Genomic DNA, 20,000 nt, shown 5'->3' with positions numbered 1-20,000 from the left:
GTGTGTGTGTGTGTGTGTGTGTGTGCGCGTGTGTGTGTGCTGGATCTCAGAGCACTCTCGGCTCGTCTGGATCCGTTTGGAAGAGACGGAAAGCGGCTTGGGAATCAAATCAAGCCCCATTTCTCTCATGAACTCATGTCGTTCCAAACTTGTTTTTCACATAATTTTAATAAATCTCCAAAAAAAGTCTGTCCATATTGCGCACGCACTGTATTTCATAATATCATAAGCGCTGCTTTGTATGGTTCTTAAAGAAACACGCCACTATTTTTGAAAATAATCCCATTTTCCGGCTCCGCTAGAGTTATTAATCTCTCTTCATTTTTATGCCAAAAATCTAGGGCTGTCAAAAGATTAATCGTGATTAATCGCATCCAAAATAAAAGTTTGTGTTTACATAATATATGTGTTAATTATTATTTATATATAAATACACACACAAGCATGTATATATTTAAGAAAAAAATATTATTTTTATATATAAAACATTTATATATATATTATATAAATGTATACACATGCAAATATTTCTTAAATATATACATGAATGTGTGTGTATTTATATATAAATAATAATTAACACATATATTATGTAAACACAAACTTTTATTTTGGATGCGATTAATCGCGATTCATCTTTTGACAGCCCTACAAAAATCATTAGGATATTAAGATCATGTTCCATGAAGATATTTCTAACGTAAATGTATTATTAGTAGTGATATGCATAGCTAAGGACTTCATTTGGACAACTTTAAAGGAGATTTGCTCAATATTTAGATGTTTTTGCCCCCTCAGATTTTCCAAATATTGTCCTAACAATCAATGTAGAGATGATTAATTCAGCTGAAGATGTAGAAATGGAGCCTTATGACTGGTTTTATGGTCCAGGGTCGCTGTACATTTGTTGAAGATCATCCTGATTATGTTCCAGATGTTTCATGAGCTCATGGTTGGGTCGGATCTGATCTTCATCATGAGGGGTCAGTTTCATCTGGATCAAAATGATCTGGATTTGGAAATCCCATGTTTTGCTATCCAGGATCAGGTCATCCATTTTACTTTTGTGCCGGTTTTTCAAAGCCAGATCGGATTGGATCAGCCTGATCCGGATACACACCTGTTCAGATTACTAGTGCTCTACGGAGCCCCTAGAGGGACATGTGATGGGAAAAATATGAGTTGGGGAAAAAAAAATTCTGACGCTTTTGCTTTTCACGTAGCGTTCACCCGAGAAACCTTTTGACTGGCTCTTCTCTTATAACTGATAAGAAGTAAAAAGTCTTACAAGTGATAAAAAAAAAACACTTTAATATAATATTTGATATTTACAGCTGTTTGGGGATTATTTTATGGCGGCTAAATCTTTTTTTTACTTTGACTGTAGGACCGAAAGGCTTAATAGGCCTAATGTCTACTTCTAATGTATTACTTTAACAATTAGCCTAAATAATCAAGAGCAAAATAAAAAAGTTTGATAGATTAAAAAGTTTGTTGAGACTAACTTTAAGTTGGCTTGAGAAAGCTGGACCAGAGTTTGAAATAGATAGAGACAGACAGACAGACAGACAGACAGACAGACAGACAGACAGACAGACAGACAGACAGACAGACAGACAGACAGACAGACAGACAGACAGACAGACAGACAGATAGACAGACAGATAGATAGATAGATAGATAGATAGATAGATAGATAGATAGATAGATAGATAGATGGACAGATAGATAGATAGACAGACAGACAGACGGATAGATAGACGGATAGATAGACGGACAGACAGATAGATAGATAGATAGATAGACAGACAGACAGACAGACAGACAGACAGACGGACAGATAGATAGATAGATAGATAGATAGATAGATAGATAGATAGATAGATAGATAGATAGATAGATAGATAGATAGATAGATAGATAGATAGACAGACAGACAGACAGACAGACAGACAGACAGACAGACAGACAGACAGACAGACAGACAGACAGACAGACAGACAGACAGACAGACAGACAGACAGACAGACAGACAGACAGACAGACAGACAGACAGACAGACAGACAGACAGACGGATAGATAGACGGACAGATAGATAGACAGACGGATAGATAGACGGACAGACAGATAGATAGATAGATAGACAGACAGACAGACAGACAGACAGACAGACAGACAGACAGACGGATAGATAGACGGATAGATAGACGGATAGATAGATAGATAGATAGACAGATAGACAGACAGACAGACAGACAGACAGACAGACAATATGATACAGACAGACAGACAGACAGACAGACAGACAGACAGACAGACAGACAGACAGACAGACAATATGATACAGACAGACAGACAGACAGACAGACAGACAGACAGACAGACAGACAATATGATACAGACAGACAGACAGACAGACAGACAGACAGACAGACAGACAGACAATATGATACAAATGTTGTATTTTTTGACCAGTTTTAAAGTTTTACTACATAATCTTCCTGTTGGGATCAGGATAATCCAGTTTTTTTGGATCAAAGTTATCCAAGTTTTGAACAACACAAGCTGAAGGTTTGATCCAGATTAAAACTAGGATTGTATTCCGTGATCTAATCTGATTTCAGATTCCTTCTTTCAGGATTTGATCCAATCCGATAACCAGAATCTGATCAGCTGACCTTTGAACATCCTTCCTCCATCCTAGGAGAAGCTCAGGGACGTCATGAGGCTTTGAGAAAGCAGAGGGAGGAGTTTCTCAGAGTTTGAGCCGCCATTGGTTGGGGCCAGTTGGTCAAGGGTCAGCTGATCGGATTCTGGTTATCGGATTGGATCAAATCCTGAAAGAAGGGATCTGAAATCAGATTAAAACACAATCCAATCCTAGTTTTAATCTGGATCAAACCTTCAGCTTGTGTTGTTCAAAACTTGGATAACTTTGATCCACCATTTCAAGGTCCAGGAAGAAAATATAGTAACTTTAAAACTGGTCATAAAATACAACATTTGAATCATATAATACACAAACACATTATTTTATTTTGCTCTTGATTAGTTAGGCTAATTGTTAAAGTAATAAATCAGAATTAGACGCTATTAAGCCTTTCGGTCCCACAGTCAAATATAAATAAAATAAAATAATCCCCAAACAGCTGTAAATATCAAACCAAAATTCAAACAGGATTTGATTGTTGATGATTTGACATGATCTCGGATTGTTTGGTTCTTCGAAGCTCATCCTGGACTTGTTGTCATAGTAACAGCTCCGTAAACTTAAACCTAATCGAGCGGCTTATTTCATCTAAACAGGATTAGATTCATCTTGAGGTGATACTTAAAATCTGTCCCAGCCACTGCTACTGTATTACAAGAGTGCATTACTGAACCAGGGGCAATAATAATCATTTTAAATAATAATATAAAAATGTTATATTGTTTATGTATATGAGAATGTATAATACTATAGACACAGCCACTTGATTGAGCGATTTATTTGTGATGGAATAATGACTTTATAATTTTATTGGAGGTTTACACACATGTTGTACAGTTACTCTGAGCCGTGCATTAATTTAAATGATCACAGATATTATGGGATGGCTTGATGCAGCGCAAGAGATGCAGATCATTTGATCTTGACCCTTAAGAAACTTTAATACTGTCACGATACAAATCTGCTCCGAATTAAAAATTAAATTACAACATTGAAATAAAAATGTAAAGCGTGTACAAATACAGTATAAAATCTGAATATAAATAATTGGTAATCATGTAAAAAAAAAACTTTTATGTTGGTTTGGTGGTTTGGCTGTTTCCTTATAAAGGTCCAGAAATTCGTGTGATTTTTTTTGTGTATAATTTGTCAAGTTTTTTGCAAGGTGGCTTTTTAATTATATGATGTCATGACGTTGTTGTCTTGACACCAGCCAATCGCTGCACTGCTGATCGTGGTTTCGAGTATCGATGCATCTGCCCTCTTCAGGGAACACAAGAACGCTCAGTAATCTTAGATCATTTAATCCAGATATTTTAATCCAATCCGCAAATTCGTTTGAAGAACCAAATTAGCCAGACATCAGTTATCACGATTAAAAGATCTGGGATCTGTCAAATCATCTTAGATGTAATAAGCAACGTACGAAGAACGGGCCCCAGATCCTGGATCGCAAAACAGGATCATTTTGACCCAGATTGAATGTTTTGAACAACTGACCCAGAGATTAGCTGCGGTTGAAGCTTCTCCTCATGTTTAATGATGAGTTTAAACTCTAAATCATTGGGTTTGATCCCCTGGGAAAGCAAGAACTGGTGTATGATGACTCTGGATTGAATGCATGTGTGTGTTGTGTTAAGTTAGTGTCTTTAATTCCTGGTTAAATCTCAGTTTCCTCCAAAAGGCGACGCTCACAACGCCGGACAAATGTGCTTTGACGCGCCACATGTTGGTGTTCGTAGAGCTAGCGGTTGAGTGATGCCTTCACCTGCTGTCACACACTCGACAGCTGAGCAAACGCAGTGTGTGTGTGTGTGTGTGTGTGTGTGTGTGAGAGCTCTTCTACAGCTGCTCCAGATCTCACCGGAGGAGGTTAACGGTTTCAGGTTTCCTGCATTAGACGCTGCTTTTATTGTCTTCGCACACATTGCACAGCAAAATTAGATTGCAAAACCTCATGGTGCTTTACGAGAGAGATTCGCACACGCACTACAACACAATTAGACGTGTTAGTAAATATTGCAATGGCCATTTGTAGCTTGAATGTGTGTGTTATTTTCAGAGGTGGACAGTAGCTAAGCACATTTACTTGAGTACTGCACTTAAGTACACTTTTTGAGTATCTGTACTTTACTGAAGTATTATTTTTTAGGGAAACTTTTACTTTAACTTCACTACATTTGAAAGACAAATATCGTACTTTTTACTCCACTACATTTCTATCAAGGTCCTCGAAGTCAAAAGTCGTTTCTGTAGCAGCTTTGCAAGTCAGTGGATGATTTTTTTTTTCTTCTTTAAAAGTGTTTTTTTTTGTGCAAAATGTAAAAGTCTGGAGAAAGAGAAGCGCAGACATATGGATGAATCTGAGAAAGCCTGATGAAAGATCAGTTCAGTCTGTTTTTGTGCCTCTGAGATGAGCACGAGCACTGATTTCAGCTTCTTTTGTGTGTTTTTCGCACTTAAACAGACCAATACACACAATGTCAATTTTTATTTTGGAAAGTATTCACGTAAACAAAGTTGATTATGTCTTAAGTGAGCGTAAACAGTTGAGGGAATATCAGATGTGTATCAGTGTGTAGGATCTGTGCATTCTGCCTTAAAGGGACAGCAGCTTCGTAAAAAGCTTTGTAACTTTTAAGTATTTAAATGAGTTTAAGGTAGTCGTAAGGAGCATCACTGACTGGCTTAAACCACCATGCATTTATACAATAATACAACAATGATAAAATAATGCATTGACATAAAAAAGGAAATCTACTTTTGATACTTAAGTACTTTTAAAAGCAAGAACTTCTGTACTTTTACTTAAGTAAACATATTTTTTAACAACTTTCACTTGTAATAGAGTAATATTTGACCAGTAGTACTTTTACTTTCACTCGAGTAATGGAGTTGTGCACTTTGTCCACCTCTGGTTATTTTAGTGTATTTAAGTAGTACTTTATTCTTTGATTTGAAAGGACATAATGTAAGCATACCTGGGGCCGGATTCACAAAACATTCTTAAGAATTAAATTATTCTTAACTGCCCATATTAGAATATTTTGTATTCCCAAAAACTTTTCTTAAGAATCTTTTTTCTAATGATTGTTCTTAAGATAAAATTTAAGAAGTATTCATATTCACGAAAATAATGTTCTTTAAAATCATCGTAAATAACTTCTTAAAGTTAGCAGGGCTCCAGACTAACTGTTTTCACTAGGAGCACAATGGCCCCCAACTGAAGATTTTAGGGGCACAACCAGAAAATATAGGGGCGCACACCGTAAATCCACATGCTAACCAAATCTACTAATGTCCACTGTATTACTAATAGGGATCGGTATCGTTAAAGGGTTAGTTCAGCCAAAACTGTAAATTGTGTGATTAATGACTGAGCCTCATGTGGTTGGACACCCGTCAGACCTCCGTTCATCTTCAGACACAAATGAAGATATTTTAGTGTAAATCTGATGCTCTGAAAGGCCTCCATTGGCTCAACTTTACACTCTCAAGACCCTTAAAAGACACTAAAGACTAAAGTTACAAAGTCCATCTCACTACAGCGGCTCTACAATAACTTTATGAAGACGAGAATAGTTTCTGTGCGCAAAAAAACCCTAAATAACGACTTATATAGTGATGACGATTTCAAAACACGGCCTCATGAAGCTTCAGAGCGTTATGAATCAGTGAGTCGATTCAGCGGTTCAGAGCGTTATGAGTCAGTGAGTCGATTCAGCGGTTCAGAGCGTTATGAATCAGTGAGTCGATTCAGCGGTTCAGAGCGTTATGAATCAGTGAGTCGATTCAGCAGTTCAGAGCGATATGAATCAGTGAGTCGATTCAGCAGTTCAGAGCGATATGAATCAGTGAGTCGATTCAGCGGTTCAGAGCGTTATGAGTCAGTGAGTCGATTCAGCGGTTCAGAGCGTTATGAGTCAGTGAGTCGATTCAGCGGTTCAGAGCGTTATGAATCAGTGAGTCGATTCAGCGGTTCAGAGCGTTATGAATCATTGAGTCGATTCAGCGGTTCAGAGCGATATGAATCAGTGAGTCGATTCAGTCGATGCGTGCGTGCGTGCGTGCGTGCGTGCGTGTGTGTGTGTGTGTGTGTGGAGAGCGGGAGCTTTCACACTGCCAGTCAGTGTTGCCAAGTCCGCTTTTTTTCCCACGGAATTGGGCTACTTCTACACTGTTGCCGGGCTGTGTCTCATGTCCGCGGGTTGAAGCAAAAAAACACACATATTTAACCCCCCGAACGCGATGTTTACCAGAGAACCTCCCGAAACGCGATTGGGCTTGTTTTGGGCTAGTTTTGAGTAACGAATGGGTGGGTTTTGTTGTGTAAACCTGGCAACCCTTCCAGTGTTCTCTCGCGCAGCTGAACCGTGGCGCGTGTTTTGCAACAGACGGTCACATTTTCCGGTGTTCTTCTCCGACCCCAGTACGTCTCGTGCTTTTATTTATTATGGGCTGCATATATCTGCTGTTAATGCGACCTGGTTCCGCTCTGTCCCAAACACATATGCATAATAACTTGCTGTATATACTGTAGGTAGTTTACATGATTAAAGTAACATTAAAGTTAAGATATGCCTCTAGCTTTAATCATTTAAATGTGTCTTTGAAGTTTGGGCAAAAACCTCTGGCAGCTTTAGTCGTTGTTTATGCACATGTATCTTCAAAATAGACGACTAGTTATACATTAAAACTGCTGAAAGCTCCTCTATGTGAACCTTTTGCAGATAAATACAAGTGCATTTTCGTTTACTATTGACACAAATCAATAAGTAAATCATACTCAACTACTATAGTAAACAACTTTTCCTAATTAGGCCTACTCTGTATACATTTTATGATGAATAGTATCATTATATATTATGTTTAAAAAGCTTCTTGTGTTCATATATTTCATTATAAAATGGCATACTATGTACACTACCCTTCCTGAAATACAATTAATATTGTCATCATTCATTGATTTCATGTTAAAATAATATACAAATTCACTACCCTCTTTGAAATACAATAATCAGTAAAAAAGAATAATACGATTAATCTGGAAAAATAATCGTTAGATTAGTCGACTAATCGAAAAAATAATCGTTAGATTAGTCGACAGAAAAAATAATCGTTAGTTGCAGCTCTAGTGTGTATGTAAAAAATTCTTTAGGTAGGAATAAAATACAATCCCGTTTTTATTTGTATGTATTTTCTACACTTCAGACAGGCGTCTGTCCGGATTTGTGTATAAATGCAAGACGTCACATTAGGCTATTCTATTGGTTTCGTTTTGTGGAAAAAAAGTATGTAAATGTGCAGATGTGAACGTTTGTTCGTGGACGTGTGTTGTTTGGAGGATTCAAACGATTATGCTTGCACACGAGCAAATATGAGGAAAACACTCGGACAGTGTGTGAAATAGTATTATAATAAGGGAAAATTTCCCATAGTTATCAAATTGCCATTAATAGTGTTCAAATATAGGCATCATTGTGACACTTCGCCCTACATGTTTTTTCAGGGTGGAATTCTTGTATGCTGAGATGTCAGTTAGTTTTGGTGCACACACACATTAAGAAACTATTCTTTTTTTAAATATTTTTTTTATTAATTTTTTATTTAAGAGTGCAAAACTTACAACATAGGGTGAACACAGAACACAACAACAAAACAAAAACAGCAGTAATAATAACAGCAATGAAAAATAAGCAGAAATGACAGATAATAATAGTAATAGTGGAAGTATTTAAATAGTAATAGCATGTATAATAATAATGATAATATTTTGTGATGGCGGCAATATCAGTAATAATGATGACAGTAATAATACAGTAATGATACTAAAGATGGTGATAAGGTGTGTTGACGGCAATAGTTAGATCAATAATAGATAATATTGATAATAATGATAATGATAATAACAACAGTAGTAGGCTAGTACTCATACAAAAAGAATAAATAATAATATAATAGACTTTTAGAATTTCTCAGTTTGTGTAAATCCACTCGGGGTTCAGAGTATTTATTTTTTCCCACATTAATGTCACACATGTCTAGTACAATTATGTGGTTTTGTTTCATTAATACAGTGTTTACTTTTTTCTTGATTAACCCCGAAAGAATGGAAGTGAAATGTGACAACATGCCCCATAGGTGGAGTAACATGAGCAAATAACAGCTGAAAATGTTCCGATATAATCAAAAAAATATATAAGAAAAAATAAAATATTTTGTCAACAAAATACAATTATTAACTTTTTAAAATAAAATAATGGCATTTTTCTATCATTAAAAAATATAAGCATTTTTGAGTTTGACTACAAACACATCGTTAAACACGAGTTCAAAACATAATAATAATTCATAATTTCTGAACATTGACTCTCAGTCATTATTCACCCTTTTCTCATGGTTTCTCACAATAATTCATAAAAGTATGGAATATAATATCGTAGTTCTAATAGGGGCTGATTGTAACTCAGTGTTAACACACACACACACACACACACACACACACACCTGCACAACTGGGGTTAACCGCGGCTCGTGTGTTAGATCAGCATTAAACAACATCTCAACTGTTCAATAACAGATAGAAGATTACAATAATATCAGATTTGTCTTATTTTAAATAAACACAAAAAATAGATGAAAACTCAACTTAAGTAAGAAATTTACTTTTGCCATCATTAAATACATGTTCAGTAATATCTTCCAGAGATTTTTTTTTCATTTTGGCGCAATTTTTTCTCTAAATAATGTTGATATGGCAACTAGTAAATACAGTGAGTTTGGTCATCCTGGCGTGTGTGGAAAGGGTTAAAACACGCGTGTTACATCTAACCGCGCGCTCTCCTACTTGAGTAAGAGTAGAAGAAGCCATCTTTAAATCTACTCTAAAAGTACAAGTTACCCAAAAAATGTACTCAAGTAAATGTAACGAAGTAAATGTAATTCACTATTACCCACCTGGGACAGTTAAGGGGTTGATAATGTCCTTCTGGTTGGTCTCATGATTGGTTAGTGTGTGTGTGTGTGTGTGTGTGTGTGTGTGTGTAGTCCAGCGTTCCTCCTTCAGCACAATCAGTCACACGCTGACCGCTGGCTCTATTAATAGAGTCTTATCTCAGTGTGTTTCATCTGGACCGGAGCGTCTCTCGGCTTCCACCGGTCTTCTGTTACTAAACTCAACCGGTCACACTCTACAATAAGAGCCTTAAAGGGATAGTTCACCCAAAAATGAACATTAGCCCATGATTTCCTCTCCCTCAGCTCATCCGAGGTGTGTGTGACATTCTTCTCTCAGACGAATAAAATCTGAGTTATATTACAAAAGTCCAGGCTAATCCAAGCTTTAGAAATGGATTCATAGTTGCTCTGTTTTTAAAGTGCATCTGTGCGTCATATAACTGCTCCAGCGGCTCTGGGGTGTTAATAAAGGCCTTCTGAAGCGAATCGACGCGTTTGTGGAAGAAAAATATCCATATTTAAAACTTTATCAAGTAAACTTTCGGCCTCCGCCTTCCCTGTTCAGTTTCTGGAGAAAGTGTTGAAAGTTCATGGGCTAATGTTCATTTTTGGGTGAACTATCCCTTTAAAGAGCACCTATTATGGCATTTAAAATGTTCCAAATATTGTTTTAGAAGTCCCCAACAACAGTTTTGCATGCATGCAATGACAAAAAAGACTAGTTTTCTTATAATACGCATTTATTTTTACCTGTTTTGACAGCGATTCTCAAATGATTCCTTTAGTGATTCACTTTTCAAAACCCCGCCTTTACGTGACGCTAATCTGCGCTGATTGGTCCGATGACCCAGTCAGTTGTGATTGGTTTAGTCTGTGCAGATATTTTCGGGAACGGAACGAACATCACCATAAATGATTTTAACCGGATTGAGGGCGCATTCGTCCTCAAGCTTTATTTGTTTAAATTAGCTCAAATGACTGTCAGATGTAAGTAATTACAATGTCAATCTATACTTCATTTAAAAGATCTGAGAGTCAAGCTTCCATTTTTTACCTCTGTTTTATTCTCAAAGTCTTATAGTGACAGTAATTTGTTAATATGTGTCAGGAGTTATGAATATGAAAACCGCGTCGGAACCGTTAGATTGTAATATGAGCCTCAGCTGATCTCATTCATAAAAAAACTCCTCTATTCTCCTCACGAAGACTCGCGACAAATCAACATCCCTCAGGGCTTTCAGTTCAAAAGTGTGCAGATGAGGAGACATATTGATAGATTCTCATATGTCTGTGTCAAATTTCTAAACAGAGGAGTATTTTTTTATTCAATACTTCCTCAAAATGCGCAGATGTAGCCTAATCATGAGCGAGTGAGTCTCTTATGTGTTGTTTTCATTCATCCTGGCAGCCGGAGGGCGCTCTGTGTCCATATATGGTACAGACAGACGAAGAAGAACCATGTGCCATAATAGAAGTCCATAATAAAAGCTTCCTGAGATCAGAAACATGCAAATAGAGACATTTGTAGACTAATAAACACTCAATCGCGACGATGTATGGTTTGTCTTCAAGCCACTTAGTCTTCAAATGCTCATCCTTGGGCAGATGAAAAGTTTGCTTTTGAGTGGCACTTCAGAACACAGCGTCTCGTCGCCATGATGTTTTCTAGTTTTCACTGGCGTCTCGTCGCCATGATGTTTTCTAGTTTTCACTGGCGTCGCGTGGCTAGGGTTGGGTATCGTTTGGTTTTTTTTCGATTCCGGTGCCAAACCGATACTTTTAAAACGGTTCCGGTGCCTAAATGGTTTCTTACCCGATACTTTTTTTTTTTTTAAAAGGCCACAAAACGAGGTGGATGACATTAAATGGCTTTTTATTTATTTATTTAAATTGAACCATTTATTAAAAGTTTAATGTATACTTAAATGTATGAATATAAATAAATACAAAACACAATTTACTTATTTACAAATTATTATTGACTTGTTTACAAATTCACAGTAAAACCTAAGCCACCTAACCCAACTACAGCAAGCCTAATATAACTCTGAATAACAGTTACAGTAATAACAGTTACAGTAATAACAGCAGTCGTCTGTATTCTTGCTCTGCTACAAACCAGCTTCAAGCTTCAGCTTTATTTTGAAATATGATCATATTCTCTGGCTAAATATTTTAGAACGCATCACCTTAATGTTTCCATGGCGACGCGTCATGTTTCCCACATTACACACTGCAGCCGCAATAGCGCTGACAGCTCAGCTGTATCGGGTTTATTTCGTTTTTTCTTTTTATTCAAAATATTCACAAACTTCTTAACTGTGTCACAAACTATCTGATGTTTAAATGTGTGAGTGAATGTGTGTTAGTTGATCTATAAAGCGCAATGTGCGGCGCCATGTTAGTTTGCGCCTCAGAATCGGATCTGTCAGATTTACAACACTTGAGTTCATTCTCGTCTCACGAAATACATGAAAGTAAGTGACCAGTGAACTGGAAGAAGAATAGAGTAAACTATATAGTTACTATATAATTTGCATATATCTGATGTGAATAAAACACGTAACGTTAGTCAAATTATAACCGTCTGAAAGGATTGTCATTGCCGCTTTCATAGACATCAGTGTGTGTTTTTTGCTAGTAGCCTAAGTTACTTATGAGCATTTAAATGTCTGAAACCTGGAATAAACATGATGTGGTTGAAAACACTGATTAGTTGTCATGAGATGTGGTTGAAAACACTGATTAGTTGTCATGAGATGTGGTTGAAAACACTGAATAGTTGTCATGAGATGTGGTTGAAAACACTGAATAGTTGTCATGAGATGTGGTTGAAAACACTGAATAGTTGTCATGAGATGTGGTTGAAAACACTGAATAGTTGTCATGAGATGTGGTTGAAAACACTGAATAGTTGTCATGAGATGTGGTTGAAAACACTGAATAGTTGTCATGAGATGTGGTTGAAAACACTGAATAGTTGTCATGAGATGTGGTTGAAAACACTGAATAGTTGTCATGAGATGTGGTTGAAAACACTGAATAGTTGTCATGAGATGTGGTTGAAAACACTGAATAGTTGTCATGAGATGTGTGACCAGCGCTGAGCGTCTGTCTCTGGCTCAGCCAAAGCGCAAAAGCACGTTTGAACTTTGGCACCAAAATGAGGAACCGAAATCTGCGTTCTGATTCGGTCCGGTACATACCGGTTATATAAGTATGGCACCGGGTTTCGGTACCCAACCCTACTCGTGGCCATGATGTTTTCTAGTTTTCACTGGCGTCTTGGAGTGCAGTAAGTGGGCGTATTGTATTCAAATAACTTGACAAGTTGACGTCATCTAGTCAGAGAAAAAGCTTTGGTCTTCTAACGATTCTTAAAAATGACTCAGAGTCGACTCTTACTTTTGAAAGAAAATAACTATATATACGGTGCACTGTCATATTTCAAACTATGCAGGATGTTTTTGTTCACTTAGATCAATGTTACACACTACATGAAAGGTACATTTCAAAATTCCATGATAGGTGCTCTTTAAAGAGTCTTTATCTGATGGTCTCATGTTTGCATCTGTCCTGTATAAAGAACTACAGAAAAGCCTTCTGATATCTTGTAAACATTCCCTCATGTCTCTGAAGGCGTATGAGCTCTCCACGCTCACTGGGACTCAGGTCCTGCTGCTGGTGGCCAGTGAGACGGGTCACGTCTACACGTTTGCCACACGCAAACTCCAGCCCATGATCACCAGCGAGACGGGTAAAGCTCTGATCCAAACCTGCCTGAACTCTCCGGACTCGCCGCCTCGATCCGACCCGTCCACGGACCAGAGGATGAGCGCCACGGGCTTCGAGGAGACCGACCTCAGCTACCAGGTGTCCGAGTCCGAGAGTCTGGGAGAAACCAAGGTGAGTTCGGCTCCGAGAATCCGGCTTCCCACGCTTCTTAAACGTCCTTCAAAGCAAACACCGGTCCTTGAAAGTAGTGTTAGACCGATTTATCAGCCGGCCGATATTTGCATGTATCGGCCGATATAAGGCTGCTGCGTTTGCCGATATTTAGATTTTTACGTGTATCGGCCGATATAAGGCTGCTGCGTTCGCCGATATTTTGATTTTTACGTGCATTGGCCGATATAAGGCTGCTGCGTTCGCCGATATTTACAATTTTTACGTGTATCAGCCGATATAAGGCTGCTGCGTTCGCCGAAATGTGCTATTTTTACGTGTATCGGCCGATATAAGGCTGCTGCGTTCGCCGATATTTGCTATTTTTACGTGTATCGGCCGATATAAGGCTGCTGCGTTCGTCGAAATGTGCTATTTTTACGTGTATCGGCCGATATTAGGCTGCTGCGTTCGCCGATATTTGCTATTTTTACGTGTATCGGCCGATATAAGGCTGCTGCGTTCGCCGATATTTGCTATTTTTACGTGTATCGGCCGATATAAGGCTGCTGCGTTCGCCGATATTTGTGATTTTTACGTGTATCGGCTGATATAAGGCTGCTGCGTTCGCCAATATTTGCGATTTTTACGTGTATCAGCCGATATAAGGCTGCTGCGTTCGCCGAAATGTGCTATTTTTACGTGTATCGGCCGATATAAGGCTGCTGCGTTCGCCGATATTTGCTATTTTTACGTGTATCGGCCGATTTAAGGCTTCTGCGTTCGCCGATATTTGTGATTTTTACGTGTATCGGCTGATATAAGGCTGCTGCGTTCGCCGAAATGTGCTATTTTTACGTGTATCGGCCGATATAAGGCTGCTGCGTTCGCCAATATTTGTGATTTTTACGTGTATCAGCCGATATAAGGCTGCTGCGTTCGCCGAAATGTGCTATTTTTACGTGTATCGGCCGATATAAGGCTGCTGCGTTCGCCAATATTTGCGATTTTTACGTGTATCAGCCGATATAAGGCTGCTGCGTTCGCCGAAATGTGCTATTTTTACGTGTATCGGCCGATATAAGGCTGCTGCGTTCGCCGATATTTGCTATTTTTACGTGTATCGGCCGATTTAAGGCTTCTGCGTTCGCCGATATTTGTGATTTTTACGTGTATCGGCTGATATAAGGCTGCTGCGTTCGCCGAAATGTGCTATTTTTACGTGTATCGGCCGATATAAGGCTGCTGCGTTCGCCAATATTTGTGATTTTTACGTGTATCAGCCGATATAAGGCTGCTGCGTTCGCCGAAATGTGCTATTTTTACGTGTATCGGCCGATATAAGGCTGCTGCGTTCGCCAATATTTGTGATTTTTACGTGTATCAGCCGATATAAGGCTGCTGCGTTCGCCGAAATGTGCTATTTTTACGTGTATCGGCCGATATAAGGCTGCTGCGTTCGCCGATATTTGCTATTTTTACGTGTATCGGCCGATATAAGGCTGCTGCGTTCGCCGATATTTGCTATTTTTACGTGTATCGGCCGATATAAGGCTGCTGCGTTCGCCGATATTTGCTATTTTTACGTGTATCGGCCGATTTAAGGCTTCTGCGTTCGCCGATATTTGTGATTTTTACGTGTATCGGCTGATATAAGGCTGCTGCGTTCGCCGAAATGTGCTATTTTTACGTGTATCGGCCGATATAAGGCTGCTGCGTTCGCCAATATTTGTGATTTTTACGTGTATCAGCCGATATAAGGCTGCTGCGTTCGCCGAAATGTGCTATTTTTACGTGTATCGGCCGATATAAGGCTGCTGCGTTCGCCGATATTTGCTATTTTTACGTGTATCGGCCGATTTAAGGCTTCTGCGTTCGCCGATATTTGTGATTTTTACGTGTATCGGCTGATATAAGGCTGCTGCGTTCGCCGAAATGTGCTATTTTTACGTGTATCGGCCGATATAAGGCTGCTGCGTTCGCCAATATTTGTGATTTTTACGTGTATCAGCCGATATAAGGCTGCTGCGTTCGCCGAAATGTGCTATTTTTACGTGTATCGGCCGATATAAGGCTGCTGCGTTCGCCAATATTTGTGATTTTTACGTGTATCAGCCGATTTAAGGCTGCTGCGTTCGCCGATATTTGCTATTTTTACGTGTATCGGCCGATATAAGGCTGCTGCGTTCGCCGAAATGTGCTATTTTTACGTGTATCGGCCGATATAAGGCTGCTGCGTTCGCAGGAATTTGCTATTTTTACGTGTATCGGCCGATATAAGGCTGCTGCGTTCGCCGATATTTTTTCATTATTTACAGACAGGCTTCCACAGGGCAGCTCTCACCGTCTTCAAACTGTCTTCAAACTGTCTCGCTCTCTCTCGCGCATATTAATCAAAATCAATTGAGAATTGACGCGATGGTAAAAGGTGGAAAGACTGAAGTTTCACGTGGAGCATTGGGAGATTTCTCCTGAATTACCGCTGGTGTTGCTCTACAAGAGATTCAGTGAAGTGCAGCTACACTCTAAACAATGCTGGGTTAAAAATAACCCAAGTTGGGGTGAAAATTGACTAACCCAGCAATTGGGTTGTTTTAAGCAAACATTTAACCCAACAGCTGGGTCAAAACAACCCAATTGCTGGGTTAGTCCAAATTCAACCCAACTTGGGTTATTTTTAGCCCAGCATTTTTTATAGTGTAACCATTAAATGACTAGGTTGTAAATATTTTTTAAATGAAGTATAGTACAGTCAGTGTGCACTTTATTATGCTGCTCGCTTGTTGATACTGTGTGCAATAGTGTCATTATTTTATTTATGCTTAAATATTTATTTTCACCACTGAACTCTTTTTTTCTTGTTCTACCTCACCGGTTTTTACTATTTGTTAAATATTGTTTTTTTTTTAGTTCAATAAATGTTCCTTTTTTAAATTGTAAATTTTAAGTTGTTATCATGCTGATCATTGTGTCATTTTTATGATGTAAATTGAGGAAGCAAAAGCAGTATCGGCTCCAAATATCAGCTCAAGAATATCGGCAGCTCGTATCGTCATCGGCTAAGGCTGAGGAAAAAAAATCGGTATCGGCACTAAAAAAAATCCATATCGGTTGATCCCTAGTTGAAAGTGCTTGAATTAAGCATGAACGGCATTTTGTTAGAGTAGCGTGTGCTATTACAAACATTGGCCAAAGCGTAATAATCGCGTAATAATCCCAGACCGAATAACCTTCTTTTTTTAAGACAAACACGGATGTGTGGTAATTTAATTGCCGTCCGAATCCTCGTCTCTGAGTTTTCAAGATGAAATCACTTCAAAATGCACTGTTTATATCCCTTTTGACCTCTGCCTCATATCCCCCTGAGACGAGAGAATTATGCATATTATTTCTGGAAAAAATCCTCAGATGACGCAAATATCGTCATTTTGTGTCATCGGAGGATTTTTGGCCAGAGGCTATAGACTAAAGGAGCTGGTTCCGCATGTTTTTAACCCCATAACCAACGCCCATAGGGGTGGGATCTCACTCAGAATTATTTTGAGATATAGTCAGAATTGCGAAATTCTGACTTTTTTTCTCGCAATATCGAGTTTATATCTTGCAATTATTACTTTTCTCAGAATTGACATAAAGTCCAAAAGTTTGAGGGAAAAAATATTTTTTTTGCGAGAAAATCACAATTGCAACAAAAAAAAATCAGAATAGCAAGATAAGTCGCAATTACCCTTTTTTAAAAATCTGTGGCGGAAACAAGCTTCCTTAGTCATAATGTATGATTAAGAGCTCATATTAAAAACTGATTTTATAGTTAAGTCATGGCAATAAACTGTGCGCCTTTTAAAGACTTAGAGAGCGATATATTACTTTAGGAGTAATCTTTGTCTTTTATTCTCACTGTAGTAAAAATATCCTGGAAAAGTCCTGGAAAATGATCGCTGAAAAAGAGTGGGAACCCTGAATTAAGTAATGGTTTATAAAAAAAGAAAACTAAAACTAGTGTGAAATAAATGTTAAAAGCAGGAATAAGAGCATCTTGTACACCCGCCTCTTTCCTCATTGGATTTTGTAAAATTGCTAATTTTTCCTCATTGTAAATTTGTATTGTAGTTGTCAGTTTGTGCCTCAGCGTTACTGCATTAATGATAGACACAGGTACAGCAGGTATTAGATATAATTGCAGTAACACACCCACCTTTATTGTATTTATTGTACTTGAATTAAAATAAAAAGTCCTTGAATCTGGTGAGAGAGTGGAAACCCCTGCACGAGACTCTCGAGTTGCTCAAATCCACACGCCGGAGATTTACAGAAGTGTGTGTTTCCTCCAGTGTGTGTTTGTTCTCCGCCTCAGACGCTTCGCCGTGTTTACTAGAGGGATTGACCTCTCCTCAGATAGTGAGTATAAATAGCGCTGCACTTCTCATGACCTTCACTTTGTCGTCTGTTGACTACATCCATCAGAAATGAATCGCTTGTAGATGCCGGCGATCCGCTCCAGCTCTTCTCAGATGAATCACACGAGCGTCTGTAAACCCAAACTCATGTTTACTCCAGTATTGATCACACGGTTCGTTCTGATTCCTGTCAGGTTTCATGTCGAGTGTCAGTCAGGAGATCGGAAGGCGGAAGCAAAACAAATGGTGATTTACATTCGGCGCAAATCGGCCCTTTTGTTTACTAAATGTCTGGTTGGCCCAGATACACTTAAAGCATTAGTTCACTTTTAAATAAGCTTTTGCTGATAGTTTCCTCACCCTCATGTCATCCAAGATGTCCATGTCTTTCTCTCTGCAGTCGAAAAGAAATTACGTTTTTTTATGAAAACAGTCCAGGGTTTTTCTCCATATAATGGACTTCAATGGGCTCCAAACGGGTCAAGGTCCAAATGACAGTTTCAGTGCAGCTTTAAACGACACCAGATGATGAATAAGGGTCTGATCTAGACAAACCATCAGCTTCTGAGAGAAACCCAGCAGTATTTATGCTATTATTTTACCTCTTATCAGACGAGCGTGATCATCTCTGAGCTCAGACATAACTTCCGCTGAGTGAGGTCAAAATACGAGCGTGGTCATAGATATATAGATCGTAGATGCCTCATTAGCGCCTGCACAGATCAGTGTTATTCCACAGATGCTGTGTGTGAGTGTGTGAGTGTGTGAGTGTGTGAGTGTGTGAGTGTGTGAGTGTGTGAGTGTGTGAGTGTGTGAGTGTGTGTGTGAGCGGATGCGGTCGGCCCCGCGGCACCAGTCCTGAGACCTGTCACCCGTCCTTCAGCTTAACCTGCGGATGACCGGATGAAGAGCCGGGTCACGCTTGCACAGGCTCAGTCGAACGCGCTCCTGTCATTGATAAAAACTGTATTCTCCTCCATGGCCTTATATGGTGTTTCCCAGAGCTCCTGGCAGAGGCCCCTCACATTCCTCAGGAGCCACAGCTGTCGACGGACCCCGGCCCCGCCCCTCCCCTTCTCCTCCTCCACCTCCACCTCCAACACCCCCCCCCCCCCCCCCCCCCCCCCCTCCCCTCATCCTCCTCCTGTGTTTGGGGCGGCCGGTGTCCTGATGTTAGATGAGCTCGAGGAATTCATCCAGACTCTTAATATCATTTTTTTGCTAGTTACAGGTGTACATTTAACTGATCCTGTGTGAGTGTGTGAGTGTGTTAGTGAACGAGTGTGAGTGAGAGAGAGAGTGAGAGCGAGCGAGTGTGTGAGCGAGTGCGAGTGAGAGCGAGCGAGCGGAGGAGTGTGTGAGTGAGCGGAGGAGTGTGTGAGCGAGCGGAGGAGTGTGTGAGCGGAGGAGGAGTGTGTGAGCGAGTGCGAGCGGAGGAGTGTGTGAGCGAGCGGAGGAGTGTGTGAGCGGAGGAGGAGTGTGTGAGCGAGCGGAGGAGTGTGTGAGCGGAGGAGGAGTGTGTGAGCGAGCGGAGGAGTGTGTGAGCGGAGGAGGAGTGTGTGAGCGGAGGAGGAGTGTGTGAGCGAGCGGAGGAGTGTGTGAGCGAGCGGAGGAGTGTGTGAGCGAGCGGAGGAGTGTGTGAGCGGAGGAGGAGTGTGTGAGCGAGTGGAGGAGTGTGTGAGCGGAGGAGGAGTGTGTGAGCGGAGGAGGAGTGTGTGAGCGAGCGGAGGAGTGTGTGAGGGAGCGGAGGAGTGTGTGAGGGAGCGGAGGAGTGTGTGAGGGAGCGGAGGAGTGTGTGAGGGAGCGGAGGAGTGTGTGAGGGAGCGGAGGAGTGTGTGAGGGAGCGGAGGAGTGTGTGAGGGAGCGGAGGAGTGTGTGAGGGAGCGGAGGAGTGTGTGAGGGAGCGGAGGAGTGTGTGAGGGAGCGGAGGAGTGTGTGAGGGAGCGGAGGAGTGTGTGAGGGAGCGGAGGAGTGTGTGAGGGAGCGGAGGAGTGTGTGAGGGAGCGGAGGAGTGTGTGAGGGAGCGGAGGAGTGTGTGAGGGAGCGGAGG

General features: G+C 40.0%; 1 protein-coding gene across 1 annotated transcript in view; it reads left to right on the top strand.

Annotated features, from left to right (window-relative positions):
• srfb (serum response factor b) overlaps window positions 1-17,531 on the top strand; it is a 19,866-nt gene extending 2,335 nt beyond the window's left edge. The window contains exon 2 of the mRNA XM_079842770.1: window positions 13,308-17,531. Within this exon, the coding sequence (XP_079698896.1) occupies window positions 13,308-13,703 (396 nt within the window). The 3' untranslated portion in view covers window positions 13,704-17,531. The remainder of the gene's footprint in view (window positions 1-13,307) is intronic.
• Window positions 17,532-20,000: the final 2,469 nt, after the last annotated feature.

This window comes from Gobio gobio (assembly GCF_949357685.1).
Source record: "Gobio gobio genome assembly, chromosome: 18".
Lineage (NCBI taxonomy): Eukaryota > Metazoa > Chordata > Actinopteri > Cypriniformes > Gobionidae > Gobio > Gobio gobio.
The sequence above is the reverse complement of the archived record's forward strand: the minus strand, read 5'-3'. Positions and strand labels throughout refer to the sequence as shown.